Source organism: Scyliorhinus torazame, chromosome 23 (genome assembly GCF_047496885.1).
Source record: "Scyliorhinus torazame isolate Kashiwa2021f chromosome 23, sScyTor2.1, whole genome shotgun sequence".
Classification (NCBI taxonomy): Eukaryota; Metazoa; Chordata; class Chondrichthyes; order Carcharhiniformes; family Scyliorhinidae; genus Scyliorhinus; species Scyliorhinus torazame.
The window spans coordinates 44,764,595-44,792,538 of NC_092729.1; the positions used below are offsets into that span (position 1 = coordinate 44,764,595).

General features: G+C 44.9%; 1 protein-coding gene and 2 long non-coding RNA genes across 3 annotated transcripts in view; 1 reads left to right on the forward strand and 2 right to left on the reverse strand.

Moving 5' to 3' along the window:
* The window catches only part of LOC140399748 (uncharacterized), a 1,084,547-nt gene that overhangs the window by 565,428 nt on the left and 491,175 nt on the right, over positions 1-27,944 (forward strand). The window lies entirely within an intron of this gene.
* Positions 5,266-10,849, reverse strand: LOC140399746 (uncharacterized). The gene is made up of 4 exons (XR_011937841.1): positions 10,781-10,849; positions 7,241-7,342; positions 5,710-5,737; positions 5,266-5,529 (listed from the first exon to the last, which is right to left on the reverse strand). It is a non-coding gene; the product is annotated as an uncharacterized lncRNA (long non-coding RNA).
* Positions 5,399-27,936, reverse strand: LOC140399533 (uncharacterized). Its single transcript, XM_072489072.1, has 6 exons — positions 27,855-27,936; positions 16,299-16,334; positions 15,514-15,804; positions 10,781-11,071; positions 7,241-7,342; positions 5,399-5,529 (listed from the first exon to the last, which is right to left on the reverse strand). Exons 1-6 carry the CDS (start codon positions 27,883-27,885, stop codon positions 5,399-5,401), a joined length of 882 nt encoding a protein of 293 aa, XP_072345173.1. The 5' UTR covers positions 27,886-27,936.

Here is a 27,944-nt window from a genome sequence, read left to right on the forward strand (position 1 = left end):
AAAAAATATCACTACTCACCATTCCCTGGCAATTACATAAAATCAAATTGTGGTCACTATCACCAAAGTGCTCACCGACCTCCAAATCTAACACCTGTCCTGGTTCATTACCCAGTACCAAATCCAATCTGGCCTCGCCTCTCGTTGGTCTATCTACATACTGTTTCAGGAAACCCTCCTGCACACATTGGAGAAAAACGGACCCATCTAAAGTACTCGAACTATAGCGCTTCCAGTCAATATTTTGAAAGTTAAAGTCCCCCATAACAACTACTCTGTTGCTTTCGCTTATCCGGAATCATCGTTGCAATCCTTTCCTCTACATCTCTGGAACTTTTCGGAGGCCTATAGAAAACCCCTAACAGGGTGACCTCTCCTTTCCTGTTTCTAACCTCAGCCCATACTACCTCAGTGGACGAGTCTTTATCAACCGTCCTTTCTGCCACCGTAATACTGTCCTTGACATACAATGCCACCTCTCCCCCTCTTTTACCACCTTCCCTGAGCTTACTGAAATATCTAAACCCCGGCACCTGCAACAACCATTCCTGTCCCTGCTCTATCCATGTCTCCGAAATGGCGACAACATCGAAGTCCCAGGTACCAACCAATGCCGCAAGCTCTATCTATCTATCGATCTATCTATCTATCTATCTATCTATCTATCTATCTATCTATCTATCTATCTATCTATCTATCTATCTATCTATCTATCTATCTATCTATCTACCTATCTATGTATTTACCTATCTATTAATCTATCAATACATCTATTCATCTCCCTCTCTCTCTCTCTCTATCTATCAACCTGTCTATCTAACTTTTTATCTATCTATCTATCTATATCTCTCTTGGAAAATTATACGTACCATTACATTTATTTGCGGAGGCTCATTTACCTCTTCATCTGAAATAAAACACATGAATGGCCCATCAATAAATGCCTGTTCCAATATCGATATAGTGGATGGCAATCGAGACGAGGTAGGGACGCAGTGGTATTGTCACGGAAGTGGCAAGTTGGCAAAGCTCGTGGAGTGACCTGGGGACCCAGGTTTGACCCCCCCCTCCCAAAAGCAGATGGTGACATTTGAATTCAATAAAAAAAAGTCATGCCCACAATGTGGTGGATTCGTAAAGGACCTCTGAAACGCCATTCAATTCAAGGGCAATTAGAGAATGGGCAATAACTACTGGCACAGCCAGCTACACACACATCCTGTGACCAGAAAGTCAATGTACATTGCAGCTATCGTCCAGAAGGGGAAAAAAACATTTCGGGAAGCAATTTGCCAAATTTTAAAATCACGTTGTAAAAATGGAAATATGTTTGAGTCATTTTGCCGGATTCTGAGAAATAAACTGTTTCTGGTTCTTTCATTTCCAACACCGTTCCACGTTTTCAGGTGCAACAGAGGCATAGAATACAAAGATGCCTATCCAATGTGCGTTTGACCGGCATCTATTGAATCCATAGAGAGACCACCCCGCCCCACCCAGCCCCTCCATGGTTATTCAGGCTAAAACAATGGCATATTTGTGCCTTTAACATTCAGACCTGTTTTTGATATTCGGGGACTAGAACGATACATGAGTGAAAAAACAGTAACATACTTACCAAACATAAGCAGGAGGAGACCATTTGGCCCTTCGAGCCTGCCCTGCCATTCATTACGGTCTTGGTGGACCATCAGGCTCAGTATCCTGATCCCACCTTCCCGGCATATCTCTTGAGCCCTTCAGCCCCAAGATCTATATCTTACTCATTTTTGAATGTACACGACGTTTTGGCCACAACTAATTTCGGCGGTAGTGCATTCCACAGGTTCACCACTCTCCTCACCTCAGTCCTCAACGGTTTACTCCTTATCCAGAATCTATGAGCTCCTAGTTCTGGACTCCCCCACCATCAGGGACATGTTTTCGGAATCTGCCCTGTCTCATCCTGTTAGAATTTTATCAGTGTGCTGCAGATCACCTCTCACTCTTCCAAACTCCAATAAATGTAATGGTAACTAACTTAGTTTCACCTCATATGTCCCAGTATCGCAGGAATCAGCCTGGTAAACCGACGCTGCACTCCCTCCATAGTAAGAACATCCTGCCTCAGAAAAGGAAACATATACTGCACACAATACTACAGATGTGGCCTCACCACATGCCATGCATAATTGTAGTAAAACATCCCTAGTCTATACTGAAGTCTTCTAGCTATGACGGCCAAAATATCATTGGTCTTCTCTCCTGCCTGCTGCACCTGCGCGCTCACCTTTAGCGACTGATGCACTGGCACATCAGGTCTCGCTGAGTTCCCACCTCTCCCAACTTGAATCCTTTCAGATTACAGACTGCTTTACTATTTTTTGCTAACGAAGCGGATAATCTCACATTCTGACTGGAAGCACAAATTATCAAAACTGCCTCCTGTGATATGGCAAGCCCTGCTTCTATCCCATGGTGTGTTCAAAGGAACCGATTATCCGATCGGGTTTGTGGTTGGAAATCAAATCAAAGTCCAGCCATTTAGCATTCCAGTTCCTGAAAATTTCTCCTTAGTGATGGGGAAGATACTGAGAGACAGGCTACATGAACATTTGGAAGAAAATTGACGGTTTGTGACAGACAACATGGTTTTCTACGAGGAAGGTCATGCCTCACCAAGTTGATTGAGTTTTTTGAAGAGAGAACAAAGAAGATCGATGAAGAAGTGCTGTGGATGTTGCTTATAAGGACTTCTGTAGGGCGTTTATCAAGGTACCACATGGCAGACGGGGATTAAAACTAATATCACATGCGATTCCGGGTGGACTGGCTCACTGGATACAGAAATGACTTGGTTATTGAAGACATGATGTGGAGATGCCGGCGTTGGACTGGGATGAGCACAGTAAGAAGTCTTACAACACCAGGTTAAAGTCCAACAGGTTTGTTTCGATGTCAAGATCTTTCGGAGCGCTGCTCCTTCCTCAGGTGAAGGGGCAGCGCTCCGAAAGCTAGTGACATCGAAACAAACCTGTTGGACTTTAACCTGGTGTGTTGTAAGACTTCTTACTTGGTTATTGAAGACAGAGAGTAGCAGCGGAAGGGTGTTTTGTTTTGAAAATGGAGATCTAGCTACTGGTTTTCCATAGGGATCAGTGCGGGAGCTCTGTTGTTTGTATACCATATAAATTCTGGAGGAAAATATGGGTGGTCTGATCAGTAAGTTTGTGGATGACATGATGATTGGCGGAGTTGTTGATCGTACTGAGGAGTGTCAGTGGATACAACAGGATATAGATAGATTGGAGACTTGGACACAGAAATGGCAGATGAAGTGTAATCCGGACAAATGCGAGGTGATGCAGTTTGGAGGATCAAATCTAGGTGTGCATTATGCTGTAAATGGTAGAACCCTTAGGAACATTAACATCCAGAGGGATCTGGGCGTGCAGGTCCACAGTTCCCTAAATGTTGTAACACATGTGCCCAATGTGATTAAGAGTAGATATGACATGCTTGCCTTCATCAGCTAGCGCATTGAGTACAGGAGTTGAGAAATCATGTTGCAGCTATATAAAACCTTGGTTAGGCCGCATTTTGAGTGGAGTGTGCAATTCTGATCGCCACACTACCAGAAGGACGTGGAGGCTTTAGAGAGGGGGAAGAAGATATTTACGAGGATGTTGCCAGATATGGAGGACATTAGCTATGAGGAGAGGTTAAATAAACTCGTTTTATTCTCACTAGGACGACGGAGGTTGAGCGGCGACCTAATAGAGGTCTACGCAATTATGAGGGGCATCGACAGAGTGGATAGTCAGAGGTTTTTTCCTTGGGTAGAGGGGACAATTACTGGGGGAGCATAGGTGTAAGGTTCGAGGGGCAACGTTTAGAGGAGATGTACGAGGCAAGTGTTTTACACAGAGGGTAATCGGTGCCTGGAACTCGCTGCCAGAGGAGGTGGAGGAAGCAGGGACGATAGTGACGTTTAAGGGACATTTTGACAAACACGTGAATACGACGTGAATAGAGGGAGACGGACCCCGAAAATGCAGAAGGTTTTAGTTTAGCCGGGCACCATGGTCGGCACAGACTTGGAGTGCCGAAGGGCCTGTTCCTGTGCTGTAAATTTCTTTCTTCTTTGTTCTAAATCCTATGATGAGCGAACGCTATTAATGTTAGAACCTGTATAGAACCTTAGTTAGGCCACACTTGGAGTATAGTGTTCAATTCTGGTCGCCACACTACCAGAAGGATGTGGAGGCTTTAGAGAGGGTGCAGAAGATATTTACCATAATGTTGCCTGGTATGGAGGGCATTAGCTATGAGGAGCGGTTGAATAAACTCGGCTTATTCTCACTGGAACGAAGGAGGTTGAGGGGGACCTGATAGAGGTATACAAAATTATGAGGGGCATCGACAGAGTGGATAGTCAGAGGCTTTTCCCCAGGGTAGAGGGGTCAATAACTAGGGGGCATAGGTTTAAGGTGAGAGGGGCAAGGTTTAGAGTAGATGTACGAGGCAACTTTTTTACGAAGAGGGTAGTGGGTGCCTGGAACTCGCTACCGGAGGAGGTGGTGGAATCAGGGACGATAGTGACATTTAAGGGGCATCTTCACAAATACATGAATAGGATGGGAATAGAGGGATACGGACCCAGGAAGTGTAGAAGATTGTAATTTAATCGGGCAGCATGGTCGGTACGGGCTTGGAGGGCCGAAGGGCCTGTTCCTGTGCTGTACATTTCTTTGTTCTTTGTTCTTTGTTAGCTCAACTCACCGTCCTGCTCTCACATCCACATGTCCGTGATGGGCCTGCCGCAATGTTCCAGTGAACCCCAGCGCAACTGGAGGAACAGCACCTCACCTTCCGATTAGGTAATTTACAGCCTTCCGGAATTAATAATCAATTCAAGAACATTAGACTGTGAACTCTCTCCTCCACCGTCACCCATTTTTATTTCAACCAATTTATTTTCATTTGTTCCATTGATCTGTTCCCCATCCCGCGACCCCACTTGAGCGATTTGTTCCTCGTTGCCCTCAACACAGTGCTGACCTTTGTTCCTCCATTCACACATTCTAATCTCTTTTTGTTCCACTATCAGCATCCTTGTTTGCCATAATCACCACATTAATATTCATTTCGTCTTTCTGTGCAACACATCTTAGACAATCTCCCCCTACTCCTGGCCCTCCCTCCAGCTCCACCGCTTCACCCCCCCCCCCCCCACACACACACACGCACACACACAAGCGCAGAACAGTATAAATCTGACCTATTTCCATTTCCCTCCAGCTTTGTAAAGGCGTCATGCAGACGGGAACATTTAACTTCCTTCGCTCTCCACAGATGCAATCAGAGATTCTGAGTTTGCCCAGTATTTTATGTCTTTGTGCCTTTAAAACATTTTTCGTCACAGGAATTCCCCAAAAACGTCTAAAATAAATTCTTGATCATGAAAACTAGCGACTAGCATCGATTCTGCACTCACACGTGCCATCATCTTCTTGATACCTTCGAGTTCCATCTCCTTTGGCTGGAGCACTATAAAATATGGAAAACGGCAATATGTTATTTTGAATGAAGGCCAAATTAAATTTACTTTTTAAAATTCATCAAGTTTCGGAACGATTCATCTGGATAACGCAGGTAATTATTGTGCAACTCGATACATTGAATAAATGTGCCATTATCAACATTCAATGCAGCAGATTATAGTCTCACCTCTCATTGAGTTGACTTTCTGTTCGCCCTGTTGTGAAAACAGATGGTGAAACATGTCAAAAAGGTCGTCGGTTTTCCTCGAAATTGTCCTCCCCATGCCTGAAGACGCAAGCTTCATACTGGACATATGTTGTGTGTGAAACTCAGCCTAGCAAGCTAAGTAACAGTGAAACTGCGCATGTTTAAGTGAAGGAAGGACCTGCCGAGTCTAGTTGGGATTCAATTTGGCCCAATATCATGTGGCGGCCTCCTTTGAATTTTGGGCAGCCATTTGACAGCTCGCAGAGCTTTGTTTTCCTATGTTTGAAACGGAAAGGAACTTGGCCTCTTTAATAAAAGGTGGCAAATTCGACAATACAAACTTAGAAAAAATAAAATACCTCTCGATCGTGTCAATTTGTATGTATAAATGAATGGACCCGGTTGGATTCTGACCTTGGGTTCCTGTCTTTCTGGAGTTTGCACTTTTTCTCTGCTCCGCCGCGAGCTCCGAATACCACACACAGTCTCGGTGTATTGGCATTGCTGAATACAGTTAGTGTCAAAACATGTGGAAAGGCCCTGACAATATTGACCATTAACATCCTAAGAAGTACCGATGAGGTTGATTGACCATGTTAACTTGTCCCTTAGTGCCCGAGCATGTGCAGGTGCGGTGTATTGGTCATGATAAATTCTCCTTAGTGTCCAAATGTGTGCAGGTTAGGTGCATTGGCCATGCAAATCCACCGCATAGTGTTCAAATGTTAGATTGGTCTACGGGGATGGGGAGGGTAGTGGGATTGGGCGGCATGCTAATTTCGATGGGACGAAAGGCCTCCTTCAACAATGTATGCACTATAAGGATCTCAGGAATTCTCCCATTTTATAAATACGTTTATCTCAAGGCTGATGGACATGTCTATATTGTTTGCTTAGCTCGTATTTTGACTTTCCTTCAGAACGAACAGTTACTTTTGCGTGCCTCCTCACATATTGAACTATTTTGTCAATCGAAATTAACCTTCGGAAATTTTGCCACTGGGAAATACAACACTGAATTTCTGCGAAGGATGACCATAGGCACATGGAACAGGGATGCGCGTGCAGAACATTTAAGGAATCCGCCTCCATTGGCATCTATCAGGTTAGATGATGTGACCATGCAAAAATTGCCCCCTGGTGTCCAGTGATATGGTTAGATGGATTTGCAAATCTATATTGTCCCTTTGTATCCAAAGCTATGCAGGTTAGGTGGATTCTCCATAATAAAAAAAAATGTCCTTTAGTGTCGAAAGATGTGCCGGTTAGGTGGGTTATATTTTTTTAAATGTTGCTCATTGTCCAAAGGTGTGCTGATTAGGTGAATTGATCATGCTAGTTTGCCTCTTGCTGTTCAACGATGTGCAGGTCAAATGTGTCCCCTTAGTTTCCAAAGGTCTGTTGGTGAGATTGCTTGACCATGCTAAATTCGCGCCTTAGTGTCCAGAGCTATCCTGACTATAGCGATTCTATGGTTCAATATATAGAACTGTTTTGCAAATGTACTCACGACGCTTGATGATGACGCCAGCAATGAGCGCCGCAATCAGCAAAACGATGATGAAGGCAGCACACACTGGGCCAATGGCCAACGACATGTTCTTCTGTTCAACTAATAAGTGATAAAATGGGAAATCAGTGTAAGAATTTTTCGGGGGCAGGGGGAGGGAATGTCAACACTTCTGGCAGAGACCATTATGATAATGCATGCATCTTTCGATACCTCCGCCACGATAGAGTTTTTCGGTTCATGTATCATTATGTAAAAAGCGATTGCAAGATGTCACGCTTGATAGGCAATTTGTTCTCCTGATTTCAATGGCAGCCGTTAACTGCTGTGCCCTCTGAAGGTGGCCAAATGTATTTCCAATAAAAGCCTTCCCAGAGCTACAAATATCACTACTCACCATTCCCTGCCAATTACATAAACTCGTTTCTCAGTCAATTTTTGCAGTGTTATTAGCAAATGTTTATCCTTCGCCATCAACTGATGAATTTTATTTCTAATTCAGTTCAATCAAATAATGGCAGGTTGATACAGATGTATGAGGCATCTTCCCACCAAACATACCTTCGCATGGTTTGGCTGCCTAACCTTAAATCCAAGGGCTTGTGATAAACAAACATACACCACAGACTGATGTTCGATACAACTGTTTATAAGCACATTTGTTGAAAAACCATACGAACTATTGGTACATCCTGCAAACTATCAACCAGAAACTCATTACCTTCTTAGAAACGTAGAAATGGCATGCGGCCATATATATATTGTCTCAATTGAACGGATTCGGAACACTGTGTGTGAAGGACGATCACTGCAAGCACGTCCTAGCTCAGTTCTGTTGTGGTCAGCGATAAAAAAACAAGGGGCCAATCGAATACCAACTCAAGCCGCAGCCCCCCCCGCCCCCCCACCGCCACATACACACAAACATTTCTGCCAACTACATAGCCGCATTTCTAATCCATCATACTTGATATCCTTTGCAACGGGCTTGTTCATTTTGCAAACAGCTTTTCATTGGCCGCATATGGAGTCCCAGTTCAGGATTCTCTTAAATTTAACAAAGAACAAGAATAAAGAACAAGGAAAATAACAGCACACGAACAGGCCCTTTGGCCCTTCGACCATGCTGCCCGTCTGAACTAAATCTCCCTCCCGTTCCGGGGACTATATCCCTCTATTCCCATCCTATACATGTATTTGTCGAGATGGCCTTTACTGTCACTATCGTTCCTGCTTCGACTACGTCCTCGGGCAGCGGGTTCCTGGCTTCCACCACTCTCAATGTAAAAAGTTTCCCTCGCACATCTCCTTAAACGTTGCCCCTCACACCTAATCCTATGCACCCTAGTAATTGACTCTTCCACCCTGGGAAAAAATCTTCCGACTAATCACTCTGCCCATGCCTCTCAAAGTCTTGTTGACTTCTATCAGATCGCCCCTCAACCCCCATCATTCCAGTGAGAACGAAACAGATGTTTCCAACCTCTCCTCATACCTAATGCACGACATAACATGGATTTATATCGCAGTTAGGATGGCAAATATAATGCCAACATTCATGTCGAGTGGGCTGGAATACAACAGCAGAAATGTACGGCTGAAGCTCTGTCCGGGTGTGCCCATACCCTATTTGGAATATTATGAGCAGTTATGGGCTCGGAACCTGAAGAAGGATGTGTTGTCCTTGGTGAAGGTACAGAGGAGCTTCACAAGAAGGCGGAATGAAGGTTTTGTCATACGAAGAACGGCTGAGGATTTTGAGGCTTTACTCCACTGAATTTGGAAGGTTGTGGGGGTATCTCATTGAGACTTACAGCTTACTGAGAGGCCTGGATAGAGTGGACGTGTAGAGGATGTTTCCACTATTCGGAGCGACTAGAACCCGAGGGCAAGCATCAGAATGAAGGAACTATCCGTTAAACCATAAATGTGGAGGATCTACCAGTTTAACTTGGATAAATGTGAAGTTATTCACTTTGGTCGGAAAACAAAAAGGCAGATTACGACCTGAACGGTTGTTAGATTGGTCTACGGGGATGGGAGAGGGAGTATGCTGCGGGAATTGGGTGTCCTTGTGCACCAGTCGCTGAAAAGCATGCTGGTGCAGCAGACGTCAAATAATCCAAATTGCATGTTGGCTTGAAATGACAGGTTTCGAGCACGGGAACAGGGATGTGTTGCTGCAATTATACAGGGCCTTGGTGACGTCACAACTAGAATATTTTGTGCATTTTTGTTCCCCTGCTCTGCAGAAGGATGTTCTTGCTCTCGAGGGAGTGCAGCGAAGCTTTGCCAGGCTGATTCCTCGGTTGGCGGGACTAATGTTTGAGGAGAGAATGACCAGGTTGGAATTGTTCTCGCTGGAGTTCAGAAGAATGAGGGGTGATCTTACAGAGACTTATAAAATTCAAACAGGACTAGATAGGGTAGATGCTGATGGAAGTTGCCCATGTTGGGTGTTTCCAGAAACAGGGTCACAGTCTTAGGATTGAGAGAAGATCATTTAGGACAGAATTGAGGAGACATTGCTAAACACAAACAGCAGTGAGCCTGTGGAATTCATTACCACAGGGAGTAGTTGAGGATAATACATTTTAAATATTCCATACGCGGCTAGATATGGCACTTGAGGCGAATGGGATCAAAGGCTCTGGGGAGAAAGCAGGATCAGACTATTGAGTTTGATGATCAGCATGATCGTGACGAATGGCGGAGCAGGCTCGAACGCCGAATGGCTTCCTCCTGCTCATATTGTTCATGTCTCTGTGAATTTATTCAGCTAGCGCGCGGTGAAACTTTACAACTCATTGTCACAGAACGCTGTGGAGGTCAACTCACCGAGTGGCTTTGAGACAGCGATAGATAGGTTACTTGATTATTAAGATGTGGAGATGCCGTGCGTTGGACTGGGGTGGGCACAGTACGAAGTCTTACAACACCAGGTTAAAGTCCAACAGGTTTGTTTCAAACACTGGCTTTCAGAGCGCAGCTTCTTCACCAGGTGAATGAAGTGGTGACTTCCACGGACTCATATATATACAAAGTCAATGGTGCAAGATGCTATATTGAATGCGAGTTTTGGCAGGTAAAAATGTCTTTACAGGTTCAGACGTTGCGAGAGGGATAATCACAGCTTAAAGAGTTGTGAATTGTCTCAAGCCAGGACTGTTGGTAGGATTTCGCAAGCCCAGCCCAGATGGTGGGGGATGAGTGTAATGCGACATGAATCCAAGGTCCCGGTTGAGGCCGCACTCATGTGTGCGGAACTTGGCTATAAGTTTCTGCTCGGCGATTCTGCGTTGTCGCGCGTCCTGAAGAACGCTTTCCCGAAGATCAGTGGCTTTCAAAGTATCGTCTTGCATCTTTGACTTTGTCTATATATATGTTTCTACAATCAGCCTCTTCTTACAATGAGTATCTCATATATGTTCAAATTAATGGGAACATTCTGTTAACTTCTATTATCTTCTGTTAACAGAATGCCGACAACGAGTAAAACATTGAGATACAAAAAGATACCGCTTGGTTGTTGATCCTTACCTTTCTCGGTAACCTCCACAGATTTGCTGAACGGGGACAGCTTCCAATGTCCCAAAACGAATGTTTGGTAACGGCAACTATAATTTCCTAAATAATCCAGATCCGTGACATTTATAGCAAATGCCAGCTTTTTCTGACCATCGCTCACTTCGAGAGTTTGTACATGTTGTTCGCTGGGAATTCTGTGCAAGTAAAATATTCCGCCGGCAAACCGAATGTCACCTTCGCAGGAAATAAGGACAGTGTCACTGTTTGATCGGCGTTTGCTGATGGTTGGCGGCGAAACTTTGTCTGTAACAAAGCAGAGACAAGAAGTTGAGATGCACAACAAATAGCGTTTGATTTTAGTGAAATTTCGGAACATCAAATCAAAATGTGATTACGAGGGTCTATAAAGCAATCCAGGCTATGCAGCTCCCACCGGATCCGGTATGTTTACAGTGTTTGTTCCCAAGAATCGCACGTCAATGCAATGTGAGGGTTAAGAACGGGCATATCACGTATGAACAGAGAGCGTATTTACATTTCACACCCAGAAATCCCAAGTTAATTAAGTTGTTTTACGGGGCAATTAGCGACACTGCTTAAGACTGATGAAAGCGTTACTATCTCCCATACGGCAATAAGGTCACCAAGACCCGAAAGAAGCGAGAAACACATTTTAGAGTTAAATAGAAGTTACACTTAAATAAAAGAACGGATTCTCTTCACAAGGAGCAGCAGGAAGAAACACCAGCCCTGCAGTGACACTCCCTAAAACCGTTCCTGGACAATGTTTGAGGCTTGTTGAACTCACTCCGCCTACCAGACGCACACTGTAGTCCCATTCTTAATGCCCCGGATGTTATCTCATTCTTTGTTCGTGCCGACCGCGCACGCGAAAATTTGGCAGACACCCCAAGATTAGTGTTTTCACTGAAAGAATCGAATGGAGAGATGAATCAAACAAAATAATTTCATGCCCAACCTTCCCCTTTGGTGGAAAACTGGCCGAAGAGTCCATTAATATCTCATGATAGACGAGAACCCAGGCTGGAGAAGATTTCCAACTCAACATTAGAACATAGAACATATAACATAGAGCACACAGTGCAGAAGGAGGCCATTCGGCGCATCGAGTATGACCGACCCATTTAAGCCCTCTTCCGCCCTATCCCTGTAACCCAATAACCCCTCCTAACCTTTATGATCATGAAGGGCAATCTATCATTGCCAAGCCACTTAACCTGCACATCTTTAGACTGTGGTAGGAAACCAGAGCACCCGGAGGAAACCCACGCAGACATGGGAAGAGCGTGCAGATTCAGCGCAGACAGTGAGCCAGAGGGGAATCGAACCTGGGGCCCTGGCGCTGTGAAGCCACAGTGCTATCCACTTGTGCTACCGTGCATCCATTAGTAAGTTTTATGGACAGTTGATGAGATTCGTATCCTCCTGCATCAAATCTTCGCCGCGGACCTGACAATAAACTAGACTGCCATGAACCACTTTTTTACTTTTCCTTATGTCAATCCTTAAATACATTTTTACGGTTCATTTTTATATCGTAGTCTTGTTGTCTATAGGTCGCCGTTTTCGCCCCTGTATCTGATCGGTCCAGTAAATATTTGCTGTTCCCCAAATTTGTCCCAGGTTCTAACGTGCCCCAAATGGGCAGGCACCTGGTAGATGAAACTCAATGCAGTGAAATGTGAGGTCATGCATTTTGATAGAAGAAACTTGGGGAGGCAATCTCGGTTCAATGGCTGAGCATTGAGGAGACTCCAGGAGCACGTGGACCATGGGGGTCACGCGCATAATTCTCTGAAGGTGGCCAGGCAAGTTGAAACAGTTGTTAAGAAGAGGATCCCTAGTATACAAAGCGAGTCATTGAGATACACGCCAGGAGGTGCGACACCCCGACACATCTTTGGTCAGACCACATTTGGGACTCTGTTTAGGGCACCTTATTTCAGGAAGGATGTTAAAGCCCTGGAGAGAGTTCAGATGACGGTTCCTAGAATGATAGCAGGAATGAGGAATTTTAGATACAAGGAAAGAATAGAGAAATCGGAATTGTTCTCCTTGGATCCGAGAAGATTGAGAGGTGACCTAATTGATGTGTTCAATATTCTGGACATTTTGTCAGAGTGAAGAGGGATATTCTGTTTCCAGTAGATGGTATGTCAACGACGAGGGGATCACAATTTCAAGATGGTCATCAAGAGGGCTCGGAGTGAAATGAGCAGAAATGTTTTTACTCAGGGAATTGTTGGGTTTGGAATGCGCTGCCTGGAAGAGTGGTGGATGTGGATTCCATCGGAGGTATCAAAAGAGAGCTGGATACATATTAAAAAGGATTAATTCAGAGTGCCGCAGAAATAGGGATGGAGAATGGGACAAGTTGGGTAGTTCCATCGGGAGCCGGTGCAGACACGATGCGGCCAATCGCCGCCTTCTGTGCAGCAAACAACAAAACACACGAATTGACGAAGAATTCTACAGTCTATATTTCATTTTGATGTTCACCTTTGCTTCCTTAGTTAACCACGGAGGATGCACACTTTGCGAATCGTCATTGCTCATTGGGATACATCTTACGGAAAGTTAATAAGTTCCCTGTAAACGTCAGACACAACACCTGTATTCTCCTAACTTTTGTGATCGACATGTTGTCAAATAATAAAAACAATGGAATGGAACGTGCCTGCTGGTAAGCACCCTATTGCGTACCACTGGAGTTCAGAAACAATAAGGCAAAGAAGGTGGCCACGTCGCCACAGTCCCGATGACCATCGGCTGTTACCTCTTTGAATGTGAGTGTTGAATGGTGGTGATTTCACCTGAGGATCATCACAGCTCAGGCAAGTTTGAGAAGCCAAGGCCTTCATAGATAACCTATTGGAAATCTTTTGGAAACCTTTGGACCTTCACAAATAACCGTTTTGAAATGTCTTGGAAAGAATATGGTCGATGAAAAAATGTGTGTACTGGTGGAGGTAGTTGGAACACGATTTTACCATTGTGACAAATCCATGTGCCCAATATAATATTTGTCGTCGAATCAATGAAGGTATTTATTGAAGGAATCCCTTCAACATCCCACTCTACTTCATGCAAATATACTGAGGCAGAATTAGCGGCAGCGATGGTAACAAGTAAATCAATCATAATGATATTGATAACTGTACATTTTAGAATTTACGAAAGTAGCATTTGGGTTTGCTGGAATCATGGACCCCAAGTTGTGCCATGTCTTTGATAAGGTGTGGCCGAGACAAATATATTTGGGTTGACGTTGTAATCTGCTGTGTTGCAACAGTTGCATTATTTTGGATCACCGACCCCTGAACTATCCTATTCCCTCATCTCGTTCGCCTTTGAACTGACTCAGAACGGTAAAACAGGACAAGGCTTTCGGAAGAAGTATGATATGATATAATGATAAAGAACTGTTAGACAATTGGGGTCGCCATGGCGGCACACTAGTTGGCACAGTGGGTCAGCGCTGCCTCTTAGCTCATGGGATCCGTGTTCAATTACAGACTTTGGGTCACTGACTGTGTGGTGTTTGCACTTTCTCCCGTGTCTGCGTAGGTTTCATTCGGATGCTCCGAACTCCTCCCCTCAACTACCCGAACAGTCAACTAGAAAATCAGATAGGAACCGGAGAACATTGGGCTGTATTCCCCACCGGCAAGATGCTTCGTTTTGCCTGCAGCACCGGGGTTTCCCCGACGGCGTGGGTTTGCCCTTCAATGGGAAACCCTGTTGACCAACCGGCGTAACGGATTACCCGACGCAGAGTGACCTCTCCCATCCGCTGCCAATCGCTTGTCAGTCGATTTTGAGATCACCCTTTTTGTATCCACTCCAGCAATTTTAAAGTTCGTTTTGTTTTCAACCGTGCCTCTAATTCACCACAACATAGTTTAAGTTAAAATTTTCAGACAGGGAAATGTGGAAAACCTTTCCAGCAGAGGTATAACTGGTGTAAACTTATACATTTGGCAACGATCTAAAAACGTGTTGTCAAGGTTTTTATGGTCTCAGAGAATCATAGATTTTACAGTGCTGAAGGACGCCATTCGGTCCAGAGAGTCTGCACCGACCCTTGTAAAGAGCGCACTACCTAACCTCACAACTCCGCCTTGTCTACTGAACCCAGGATCCCCACCTCACCTTTGTGGACACTAAGGGCAATTTAGCATGGCCAATGCACCTAACCTGCACATCTTTGGACTGTGGGAGGAAACCGGAGCCCCCGGAGGAAACCCGTTCTTCAATTTAATCCGTCGGAGCCGATTCTGCGTTCAACGGGACACATTACTTCAAACACTCCGCTGCGAATTTCATTGCCAGCAGGAGGTGCGCACCTTAGCAGTTAGCCGAGAGTGCTGAACGGGACAGATCCTGGCAATCTGCTGACACTGCTTCTCGCTGCTTGTAATGCAATGCAGAACAATTAGGCAGATGGAGTATTGTTCCCCCGAGAAATAATACTGATTATTCAATTTTAAAAACGAGCATTTGATGAGGAATCTGAACGTTTACTTCCTTGTTGGCCGACAAGAGACCGACATTAGCCTGGAAAAATATAACAAAAATATTTGAAGTGGCTAGCTTGGCAGACCAATGTCCAAAGGCCAAAGTGAATCCCATTGATATTCGCTTTGGGGGAAACCGATCTGATACTTTCAGAGCAATCGGCAGTTGATGTAATGACACAGGCGGACTCAGATTTGGTATCATACCTCCAATGTGTATCTGAACGGGATCACTCTCATCTGAATGTATCCATCCGTTCTTCTTCCAAGTCTGACATCGGCAAATATACTTTCCTGCCCTGCCTACAGAGAAGGAATGATCTAAATATGTCTTGCATTGTATTTTCTTAAAGTCCTTATGATCAACATCTTGCCCATTGTGAAAATATTCGATCCGTGTGGCAGGACAGTCGCACCGGCAACTCAAAGTTATTTTCTCTCCGGTAATAAACTTCCGAAAAGCTGGATCCACAGTCACGACTGGTTTCCGTAAACGATCTGGAATAAAAACAAAACGCATTTAAAACAATGTATGTGCAGAAACTAATGTCTGCAGATCGCATTCACCGACTTCCACAATCACAGTAGCGAGATGCGATTCCTCAATGAAATAACATAGAAGTCGATATTTAGCAGGTTCGGTGTTTAATGTTCCAATAAATCTAGTGCGCCGAAATAAACGTGCATTTTAAAATCAATTGTACCCACATGCGGAATGGTTCTTTGAAGATTCAGAGAACAGAGTGTGCCAGTGTAACTGCTGTAATGTTAAACCTCACAGCCCCCACACGGTGACTGGTGGGAATTGTGCCGAATACAATTGACAAACTTTTGAGAAGCCGTGATTGTCATTCCAAAAATTAAAGGTGATTGGTTGGGAGAAGTAGAAACATAAGAGAACAAAGGTGCAGAGTAAAGTCCGCATCAGACATTCTGTGTAAACCAGATCCACATGATTGAAAATCAATTCCTTTTATGCTCGTGTTACTCACCTGCTTCGACATCCCCGACCAGCTCACCGACTTCAACTGTAAAAAGCAGAGTTACACAATTACGGGAAAAATAATGAAATTGAATAAAACGTTCCTGAACATATTCCAATTCGAACAAGTCTCTGATACCGGAGAATAAAATATACAGTTATCAACAGATAGGCAACATGGGTGTGATGAATGGATATATAATACAGAGTTATGGATAGAGAGACAATATAGAATGCGGAATACAGGGTTAACGGTAGGGTTCTTGGGAATGTGGAGGCGCAGAGAGGTCTTGGGATCTATGTTCATAGATCTTTGAAAGTTTCCACTCAAGTAGATAGAGCTGTGAAGAAGGCCTATGGTGGGCTGGCGTTCATTAGCAGAGTGATTGAATTTAAGAGCCGCGAGGTGATGATGCAGCTGTACAAATCCTTGGTAAGGCCACATTTGGAGTACTGTGTGCAGTTCTGTTCGCCTCATTTTAGAAAGGATGTGGAATCTTTGGAAACGGTGTAAATGAGATTTGCCATGATGTTGCCTGGAATGGAGAGTAGGTCTTACGAGAAAAGGTTGAGGGTGCTCGGCCTTTTCTCATTAGAACGGAAGAGGATGAGGAGCGACTTGATAGAAGTTTATGAACTGATCAGGGGAATAGATAGAGTAGACTGTCAGAGACTTTTCCCCCGGGTCGAACAAACCATTACAAGGGACATAAATTTAAGGTGAATGGTGGAAGATAGAGGGGGGATGTCAGAGGTAGGTTCTTTACCCAGAGAGTAGTGGCGGCATGGAATGCACTGCCTGTGGAAGTAGTTGAGTCGGAAACATTAGGGACCTTCAAGCGGCTATTGGGTAGGTACATGGATTACGGTAGAGTGATGGGGTGTAGATTAATTTGTTCTTAATCTAGGACAAATGTTCGGCGCAACATAGTCGGCATAAGGGCCTGTTCTGTACTGTATTTTTCTATGTTCTATGTTCTGTAGAGTTATGGATAGAGAAACAATATAATGTTCTGGATAGTAAGACAATGTAAAGTAATGGATAGAGAGATAATATGAAGTTATGAATAGAGAGACAATACAAAGTTCTCGACGGAGAGACAATATGAAGGTATGGATAGAGAAACAATATAAAGTTATGGGTCGAGATACACAATTTAATGTTATGGATAGAGAGACAATATAGAGTCATGGATAGAGAAACAATATAAAGTTATGGATAGAGAGACAATATAAAGTTATGGATAGAGAGACAATATGAAGTGAAGGATAGAGAGACAATATAATGTTCTGGACAGAGAGACAATATGAAGTTATGGATAGAGAGGCAATATAAAGTTATGGATAGAGAGACACAATATAATGCTATGGATAGAGAGACAATATAGAGTTATGGATAGAGAGACAATATGAAGTTATGGATAGCGAGACAGTATAAAGTTATGGATCGAGAGACAATATACATTTATGGATAGAGAGACAATATAGAATGCTGGCTAGGGAGGTGCGGTGAGGGAGGGTAGCGGTTATTGGAGTGAGGCGTCCTGTGGGGGAGGTCCAGGGTACTGGAATCAGGTGTGGTGGCGTGTGGTGTGGGGAGAGGCAAAGGGTGCTGTAGTGAGGGACATGTGTCGGAGGCGTGGTCTTGGATTGAGGTGGGGAGGCGTGACGGGGAAGCAGAGCGTGTATGGGTGAGGTGGGGGAGTCACAGCGAATTGCAATGAGCTAGGGTGTGATGGTGAAGCGGAGGGTAAATGGGTGACGCGGGGTGAGTTGGACGGCAAAGGGTGTTGGAGTAAGGTGGGGTGCGAAAGAGAGCGTTGGAGTAAGGTAGGGTGAGAAAGAGTGCGTTGGAGTATGGTGGATGTGCTGAGGGGAGGCAGAGGGTATTGGAGTCAGGTAGTGTGAGAAAGATGGCTTTGAGTAAGGTGGGTGTGCTGAGGGGAGACAGAGGGTGTTGGGATGAGTTGAAGTATGGGGAGGCAGAGGGTGTAGAGAGGAAGCAGAGTGTAGTGTGCGAAGGCACGGTGTGTGGTGAAGTGAGTGATGGAGGCAGGGGGTGTTGGGGTGAGGCGGGGTGGAACGGAGAGGGACATGGCATTCTGGCAAGGGCGATGCCATTCAGAAATAACGTTTTAAAAGTAAAATTTCTGTCTGGAGAACGGGTGGCATAATGGTTTGAAAGTTGTGCACCTCGTGATCCACAGATTTTCAAGTTGAGCAGGAAAAGGTGGATGAGACATAACGCGAGTGAAACAGGTTGCGAGGATAGATAGGGCCCGGCGGCAACTGTGTTGCTATTCTCTCTCCTTGCCTCACAACAGGGTGGGTCAGGGTCCATTGAAAGAGGTGTGTGGAGGTTCTAACTGAGAGAAACGGAGAAAGTCCACAATGACCCCCAATCCACCTCCCTCCCCTCTCTCATGCTATGGAACGTGTTACTGCAACATGTGGCAAGCCTTGGCTGACCGAATATCCTTCATCCAATCATCGTTCATATCGACGGAGCCTCTGGTGAGGTCCCCAAGATAATGCATTCTCCTTATTTTCCTTATCTCTATTGGCGACAGTAGCATAGCACTCAGTATTGAGGGATTACTCTGTTGAACAGTTCATTGACCACTTGAATTCGCCACAGACGCGTAGATGTTCGGAGTGGTCGTCAGGTAAAACACAAGGAAACACGACGAATCGAACACCAATTTGGTGCATGAACATATTGTACAGCAAGCTTCTGGGTGGGTGTATCTGACACTCCCTTCAAATGTTTCTCTGAATAATATTTACTCGTCCCATCACTGATGAGATCTGCCTCTAAGGGGCTGTTTAGCACAGGTCTAAATCAATGGCTTCGAAAGCAGACCAAGGTATGCCAGCGGCACGGTTCAATTCCCGTACCAGCCTCCCCGAACAGGAGCCGGTATGTGGCGACTCGGTCTTTTCACAGTAACTTCATTTGAAGCCTACTTGTGACAATAAGTCATTTTAATTTCATTTCAATTAGCGCTCATTGTACCATGGGACAGATATTCTTCCGTTTGCTACTTGCTCATGAACGAGCAACAGCTCCGTATATGATTACGAGCGAAATAAGACGATTTCGGATTGTAACACGTTTAGATAACACATCCCGCACAGTGCTGCGTACTCAGGTTCCATTCCAAACATGGACTGTTTGGGTCAAGTTTGCACGTTCTCCCCGTGTCTGCGTGGGTTTTATTCTGATGCCCGGGTTCCACCCACTTCCAAAGATGTGGGGCGTAGGTTGATTGGCCAATGCGGATGGCAAAAAGATCTGCACGGTTGCTGGACTGGCCATGTTAAATTTGTCGCTCAGTGTCCATAGATTTGCATGTTAAGTGAGTTGGCCGTGATAACTTCTTCTTTCATGTCTAAAGATGTGGCGATTAGGTGGATTAGCCATGCTAAATTACACCGTGGTGTTCAAAATGTTATGTGGTGTTACGGATAAATGGTGTGGTCCTCGGGAGGGTGCTATGTCGGAGGGTCGTGCAGACATGATGAGCCAATCATCCTGGTGCACTTCCTTCTGCACTGTAGGAACTCTGTGATTTCTATAATATTCCCAGCCAGTTCAGTATTTCGGAATTGAAACTAGAATTGAAAATTCACTCAGCAGTGGAAGCCAATTCTGTCGGTCGACGAATAGTCCTAATTATTTCAGCCAATTGCTTCATCCATAAATGGAACGCACGAGAGGAAGGCTGAGATCAATAACGCTTTGATCTCACCCTCTCTTTTTTCCGAAAAACAGACAATCTCAGAACCCATTTCTGTCCTGTTTCTCATCCCTGGAGTTGCCTTGACCCTAGTCCAACAGATTAATTTGCCAGACAGAACATGTTGTTTTCTCATATATGTTCCTGATGCCCCGGAACAGTGCATTTGATCCTCCAATGCTGCGCCGATCACGATGCCTATCTAAACTAAAACCTGCTGCAATTCAGAGGTACCTTGCCATCGAGCCCCATCATTTTTGTTTATTTTTCAAGATGCCTATTAAACGTTCACCACCTCCTCGGGCACCGCGTTCCAGGCTCTCACCACACTCTGAAAAAAACCTTGATCACACATCTACTCTAAACTTTCCTATTCACACCTTAAACGTCTGCTGCCTCGTTCTTGACTTTTCCACCCAAAGAAAAAGTACATGACTATCCACTCTGTCCATGCCACTTGCAATGTTGTAGATTTCTATCAGGTTGCCCCTCAACCTCTGTCGTTCCAGTGAAAACAACCCGAGTTGACCCTACCTCTCCTCACAGCTGACACGCTCCAGACCATGCAACATCCTGGTACATCTCCTCTGTATCCTCTCCTGCTGATAAGCATAGGAAGGGGTGTTGGATACCAACCATTCCTCAAGAAGAGCCATGGAACAGCAGGAAGGATTAGGATTGATAGCTACATCCCTGATATTGGATATCAAAAAATTCAAGATGCTCTGAGTGCCTCTTTTGTGATTTTATTGCTTAATTAAGCATGCATCTTATCTGTTAATTGTGCTCATATAATGTGCATGATGTACCCTTAATCGATAGTCACGATTGGACATAGATAACCAGTAAGGAATTACTTGTGTATGCTAATTTCTTGTCATGGAATCTGAAAGCCGTTCAGAGGCTGGTGTGGAAGAAATGGATTTGAATTCATGGGACATTGGCAACAGTACTGGAGAAGAGAGGACCTGTTCTGTTGGGACGGTCTTCATCTGAATCATGCTGGGACCAGAGTCCTGGCGAACCGTATAACTAGGGCTGTAGATAGGGTTTAAACTTAATAGTGGGGGAAGGGGGGTTCAATTTCATGGAGAATTGGAAAAGCAAAGTTATATGAGGGGGTAGAAGGGCAGGTTAATTATGCGGACTTTCAACTAGTTAAATGAACCGAGGCTCAGGAGAGTTTAGTTAAGTTTCCCGAACACGTAATAGACCAGAGATTATAGAAAATGGCAGAAAGCTCACCTCAGGAAGAGCAAAAAAAGGTGACAAGTGTGAGAAGGGAGGTGGTCAATGCAGGATTGAGGGCGTTGTGCGTAAATGCGTGCAGCATACGGAACAAGGAAAATGAGCTTGTCACGCGCATTGACATTGGCCGGTACGATGCTGTGGGCATCACAGAGACGGGGTTGCAAGGGGATCAAGGCTGGGATCTAAAGGATATGGATCCTATCGAAAGGACAGGTGGATGGGCAAATGGTTGAATTGTTCGTAAGGAATGAAGATAAATCGACAGCAAGAAGCGATGTAGGATAAGAATGCATAGAAACTCTGCGGGATTGAGGAATTACAAAGGTAAAAAGGTCCTGATGGGAGTTATGTACAGTTCCCCTAGCAGTGATCAGATTGTGGGACAGAAAGTAAATCAGGAGATCGAAAAGGCAATATGATATGAATCACGGGGTACTTCAATATGCGAGTGTATTTTGAAAATCATGTTGGTAATGGGTCCCAAGAAAAGGAATTTGTGGAATGTCGAGAACATGCTTTTTTGGAGCAACTTGTGACAGAGCCAATTCTGGATTTGGTGATGTGTAATGAGGCAAACTTGATTAGGGAACTTAAGGCGAAGGTACCCTGAGGGAGAAGTGACCACATATTTTCACTAGAGTTTGAGAGGGAGAAGCTGCAATCAAATCTAACGCTTTCCCAATGAAATAAGGGTAACGACAAAGACATGAGAGAGGAATTGGCCAGAGTTGAGGCTCTACAGAAATTCATTCCAAGGAGAAGTAAACCTGCTCAGGGGAGGGCGAGGCACTAGTGGCAGACGAGGCATTCAGGGACATAATAAAAGCAAAAGAAAAAGCACAGAAAGTGGCGAGGATTAGTGAGAAGCCAGAGGATTGTCAGCCTTTAAAAGCGAGCAGAGGACAACTAAAAAAGCAAAAGGTGAGAGAAGATGAAATATATGTGCAAGCTAGCTAGTGATATAAACACGATAGCTAGGATTGTTTTTCAATATAGAACATAGAACTGTACAGCCCAGTACAGGGTTTTCGGCCCACGATGTTGTGCCGAACTAGTCTGAAACTAAGATCAAATCAACCTACTCCCAATCATTCTAGTGCACTCCTAAGGCCTATCCAATAACCGCTTGAAAGCTCCTGAAGTGTCCGACTCCACTACCATATCTGGGAATGCGTTCCAAGCCCCAACCACACTCTGAGTAAAGAAGATACCTCTGAAATCCCTCCTATATCTTCCACCATGAACCTGAAAGTTATGCCCCCTTGTAACAGCTATAATCCACCGAGGACAAAGTCGCAGAACGTCCACTCTATGTATCCCTCTCATCGCCTCATACATCTCAATTAAGTCACCTCTCATCCTCCTTCTCTCCCATGAGAAAAACCCTCGCACCTTCAACCTGTCCTCATAAGACCTACCCTCCAATCCCGGCAGCATCCTGGTAAATCTCCTTTGCACCCTTTCCACTGCTTCCACATCCTTCCTATAATGATGTGACCAGAACTGCACACAATACTCCAAATGTGGTCTCCAACGTCTTGCACAGTTGCAGGATAACCTCGCTGCTGTAAAACTCAATCCCCCCGTTAATAAATGCTAACACACTATTGGCTTTCTTCACGGGTCTATCCACTTGGGTGGCAACTTTCAGAGATCTATGGACATGACTTGCGAGATCTCTCTGCTCCTCTACATTCTACAGAAACCTGTGTGAACCCTGTAATCCACATTCAAATTTATCCTACCAAAATAAATCATCTCATATTTATCAGGGTTAAACTCGATCTGCCGCTTTTCAGCACATCTCTGCATCCGAGCAATGTCTCTTTGCAGCCTACAACAGCCCTCGACATTATCCACTACTCCACTAATCTTGGTGTCATCAGAAAATTTACTAACCCAACCTTCAACTCCATCATCCAATTCATTGATAAAAATCATAAATCGCAGAATACCCAGCACTGATCCCTGTGGTACACAGCTGGTGACTGGGCTCCAGGATGAAAATGTACCGTCTACTACCACCCTCTGTCTTCTATGTGATAGCCAGTTACTGATCCAATCGGCCAAATTTCCCTCTATGCCATGCCTCCTTACTTTCTGCATGAGCCGACCATGGGGCACCTTATCAAACGCCTTACAAAAATCCATGCATCGACGTCAACTGCTCTACCTTCACCTATGTACACAGTTTCCTTCTCAAAGAATACAATCAAACTTGTGAGGCAAGACGTACCCCTCACAAATCCATGCTGACTATCCCGAATTACGCTGTATCTTTCCAAATGATCTTGAACGCTATCTCACAGGACCCTTTCCAATAATTTACCTATGACCGAAGTGAGACTAACCGGCCTATAATTCCCAGGGTTATACCTATTCCCTTTCTTGAACGAGGAGACAGCAGTCGCCTCTCTCCAGTCTCATGGCACTATTCCTGTAGTGAGGAATTCACTATTCCTGACAGTGAGGACATAACGATCAAAGCCAAAGGCTCTGCAATCTCATCCCTCGCCTTCCAAAGAATCCAAGGGTATATCCCATCAGGCCCAGGGGTCTTATCTATCCTCAGACTTCTCAAAAGTTCGGACACATCTTCCTTTCGAATACCTACGTCCTCCAGCCTGGCTGCCTGTATCGCAATATCCTCCTCAACAACATGGCCCCTCTCCTTTGTGAACACTGAAGAAAAGTATTCATTTAGGGCCTCTCCTGTATCTGCAGACTCCATGCACACGTTCCCACTTTTGTCCGTGACCGGCCCTAACATCACCTTGGTCCTGCGGCAAGTAGCCATGCCCCCTCCTAGCTCCCGTAAGCCCTTTCTTGAGCTCCTTCCTAGCTATCTTGTATCCCTCGAGTGAACTCACTGAACCTTGTTTTCTCATCCTTACGTCCTTCTTCCTCTTGACAAGACATTCAACCTCTTTTGTAAACCATGGTTCCCTCACTCGACCATTTCCTCCCTGCCTGACAGGGACATACATATCAAGGACACGCATTATTTGCTCCTGACAGATGGGATATGACATGAATAAGTGTGCAAGTATGCAGTTGGGTAGGAAATGAACAGAAAGGCAGAGCAAGTGCCAGGCAACTTCCATTTCCTTCAAATAAGGACCTAACACCTGCCCCCAGTGACTGTACCGGTTCACGAACAGCATCACCTTCTGAAGGGCAACGGGGCATTGGTGTGTGCAGTCCGCAATTGGCAACGAAAATGCCATTTTGCCCTTTAATTTACGAGGATTTGAGGACAGAAATGAAGATGCCTTGCTGCAATGCGATACAGACGTGTTGAGTCTGCATCGGGAGTATTGTGCACAGTGTTTGTCTCCGTTCCTAAGGAACTTCAGATGTGCCTTAAAGCATACACCAAGTTAATTCCAGGGATGGCGGAACTCGCCAGTGTGGAGCGATTGAGGTAACTGAGCCTGTTAACTCTACTGTTTCGAAGCAAAGAGGCAATTGGAACTTATAAAACTATTACAGTGCAGGACAGATTTTATAATCCCTTCCCCACACTCCCCACATCCTGCCATGGCTGTTGAATCTACAATCAAGAATCACAGACTCAGAATAAGGAGCAGTCTGAAATTATCATAGATTATCATAGAATTTACAATGCAGAAGGAGGCCATTGGCCCATCGAATCTGCACCGGCTCTTGCAAATTGTGATGAGGGATGTTGGGGGACTTAAGATTAGAGCTTCCTAATCATGCCCCCAACAGTAAAGACAAAATTGCTAAATGAACAGCAAACAGCAGTCGCCCCGCGTACGTGCCAAATGGAACTCTCGCGGAAACCATTGCCCATTCGCACAAATAAAATCATCTAACCAATACCTTTGCTTCGTGATCGATTGGCTCAAAGACCTATTTTTCCATATCCTCTGTCTCCCTGTATAACTATTTGGGTAAAAAGTCAGCTTGTGACTTTTATTGCCCTTTGACCTCCTCAAATGCAGAGCGAACAACTTCCCCAGAGAACAATAATTGGAGGGATCCAATATTTTGGACAGCAAGTTGCTCGGTAACGACGGGAAACAAAATAGAGAAGTAGGTGATGCAGAGACACTTTGCAGTTCAGGAAGCATCTGTAGACAGACTACAAAATTACTGTATTTCTCGCTGAATTCAATCATATCCGGAGAATGGAAGATATAAACAACTCCTAATATAGAACCATAGAATCCCGACAGCGCAGGAGGAGGCACTTCGGCCCAGCTCGACTAACACCGACCGTTACAAATACCCTCCCAGGCCCAGTCCACCGCCCTATAATTCCCACGCAATCCCCATAACCCTTCCTAACCTGCAAGTTAAGGGGCAAGTTAGCATAGCCAATCCACCAAACCTTCACATCTTCCGGCTGTAGAAGGAAACCCGAGCACCCGGAGGAAACACACGCAGCCCACTGTGCCACCATGCCATAAAGTATATATGAGTTCTGAGAATTAATGTTCTGTTTGGTAATTGTCTCACTTAGCCTCCCTGATCATTACCACCTTCCTTGCTCCGTCCATCCCTCTTCGCCCCCTCCCACCTGCCTGTTCTCTTCCAAAATACGTGTTCGTTCATTCGAAGCAACTGAGTAATTTTATCTCCTGGGGTCAAATTGGACATGCCTGTGTTCGTACACGTCCCATAGGTCCCATCCTCTCAAATCACCAGCTCCGGATTTAGATCCACACCGTGCCCCAACATGCTGTGGCAACGCCTGCCTCCTATATCAGTCCCTCTTGCTCAACATTGTCCATTTCCATTTGGTAATGAATGCTGTCACAGGTACTATCGAACAGTACAGTTTATCCTCACTGTTTTTATTAATCGTCTTTCACGCCTGACCTCATCTGAGCTGAATATAATTCATCGTCTCCAGACGTCAATGTTAACTCCGTCTCCAAACTTTCTGTTATCATCATTTCTAGTTTGCAGTGAGTTTGGCAGAATCATAGAATCCCTGCGCTGCAGAAGGCCATTCGGTTCATCTGCAATTCAATCTCTGGAATTCAACCTCCTCAGTCCCAATCCCTACTCCCTGCCCCCATTACCCTATTTAACCTTCGGACAATAAGGGGCAATTTAGCAGGACCCGGTCTGCACATTTCTGGACTGTAAATGTATCCTTGAGATATTTTGTTTCTATTTTCATTTCAGGGGTGGCATGTGGCACAGTGGTTAGCATGGCTGCCTCACACTGTCAGGCACCCGGATTCAATTTCAGCCTCGGGTCACTGTTTGTGTGGACTCTGCACGTTCTCCCCGTGACTGCGTGGGTTTCCTCCGGGTGCTCCGGTTTCCTCCCACAGTCCAAAGATTTGCAGGGTAGGTGCTATGGCCAAGCTAAAGTGTGCCTTATTGTCGAAAAATGTGCAGGTTGGGTGGATTGGCTAGTGTAGAATTACCCCTTAGTGTTCAGGGACGTGCAGGGCAGATAACAGGTAGAGGACGGGGGAATGGGTTTGGGTTTGGGTAGGGCGCAGTTTCAGAGGGTCGGTGCAGACTGGATGGGATAAATGGCCTCCTTCTATTCTGTTGGAATGTTACGTTTCTATTCTCTGGATCTACATTCCCAATTTAATCCATTCAGCCCGTCCCTTTCAAGTATGTTGAGGTTTCAGAAGCGGGACACATCGTCCTCCCGTTTTCCACTTTCAGATACCCAAACTCAAATATTCAAATTCCTCGGGGGACACATCACCAAAAACCTGTCCTAGTATTGCCACGTCGATGCTACCACCAAGAAAGCACAACTGCGCCTATACTTCCTCAGGAAACGAAGGACATTTGGCGTGTCCACATTAACTCTTACCAACATTTACAGATGCATCACAGAAAGCATCCTATCGGGCTGCATCACAGCCTGGTATGGCAACTGCTCGGCCCAGGACCGCAAGAAACGTCAGAGAAGCGTGAACACCGCCCAGTCCATCACACTAACCTGCCTCCCATCCAGTGACGCCATGTACACCTCCCGATGCGTGGGGAAAGCGGGCAGCATAATCAACGATCCCTCCCACCTGACTTACTCACTCTTCCAACTTCTTCCATCGGACAGGAGATACAGAAGTCTGAGAACACGCACGAACAGACTCAAAAAAAGCTTCTTCCCCGCTGTTACCAGACTCCTAAATGACCCTTTTATGGACTGACCTCATTAACACCACACCCTGTATGCTTCACCCGATGCCGGTGTTATGTAGTTCCATTGTGTACCTTGTGTTGTCCTACTATGTATTTCCCTTTATTTCCTTTTCTTTTCATGTAGTTAATGATCTGTTGAGCTGCTCGCAGGAAAATACCTTTCACTGTACCTCGGTACACGTGACAATAAACAGAATCCAAATCCAATGCAAACAACTCATTCCATTCCGGCTTTTCCTTTTTTTGCAAATTCCTTCGATTTCAAAAATGCAAATCATATAAATTTGAGTCTCAATATGTAAAGTGTTGATATAGCTGGCTACACACTGCACATCCATTTCCTCAATTTCAGCACTTTGTTATTTACATGTTGAACCTCTTTTCCTCGATGCAGCTAATTCAGGAATAATCTAGGAAGCCATACTCACGGATCCACAGCAGAACTGACAAAGTAAACATTTTCCTTTTCCCAAGGAGATTCGTATCAATGTTTAGAAAGGCCAAAATAGATGTTCACC

Coding starts and splice junctions, on each gene's coding strand:
- LOC140399533 (XM_072489072.1), bottom strand. CDS start 27,885: ATGTTTACTTTGTCAGTTCTGCTGTGGATCC. Junction 16,335..27,854: donor GTCAGTTCTGCTGTGGATCC/GTGAGTATGGCT, acceptor TGCTTTTTACAG/TTGAAGTCGGTGAGCTGGTC. Junction 5,530..7,240: donor TGGCGTCATCATCAAGCGTC/GTGAGTACATTT, acceptor CATATTTTATAG/TGCTCCAGCCAAAGGAGATG.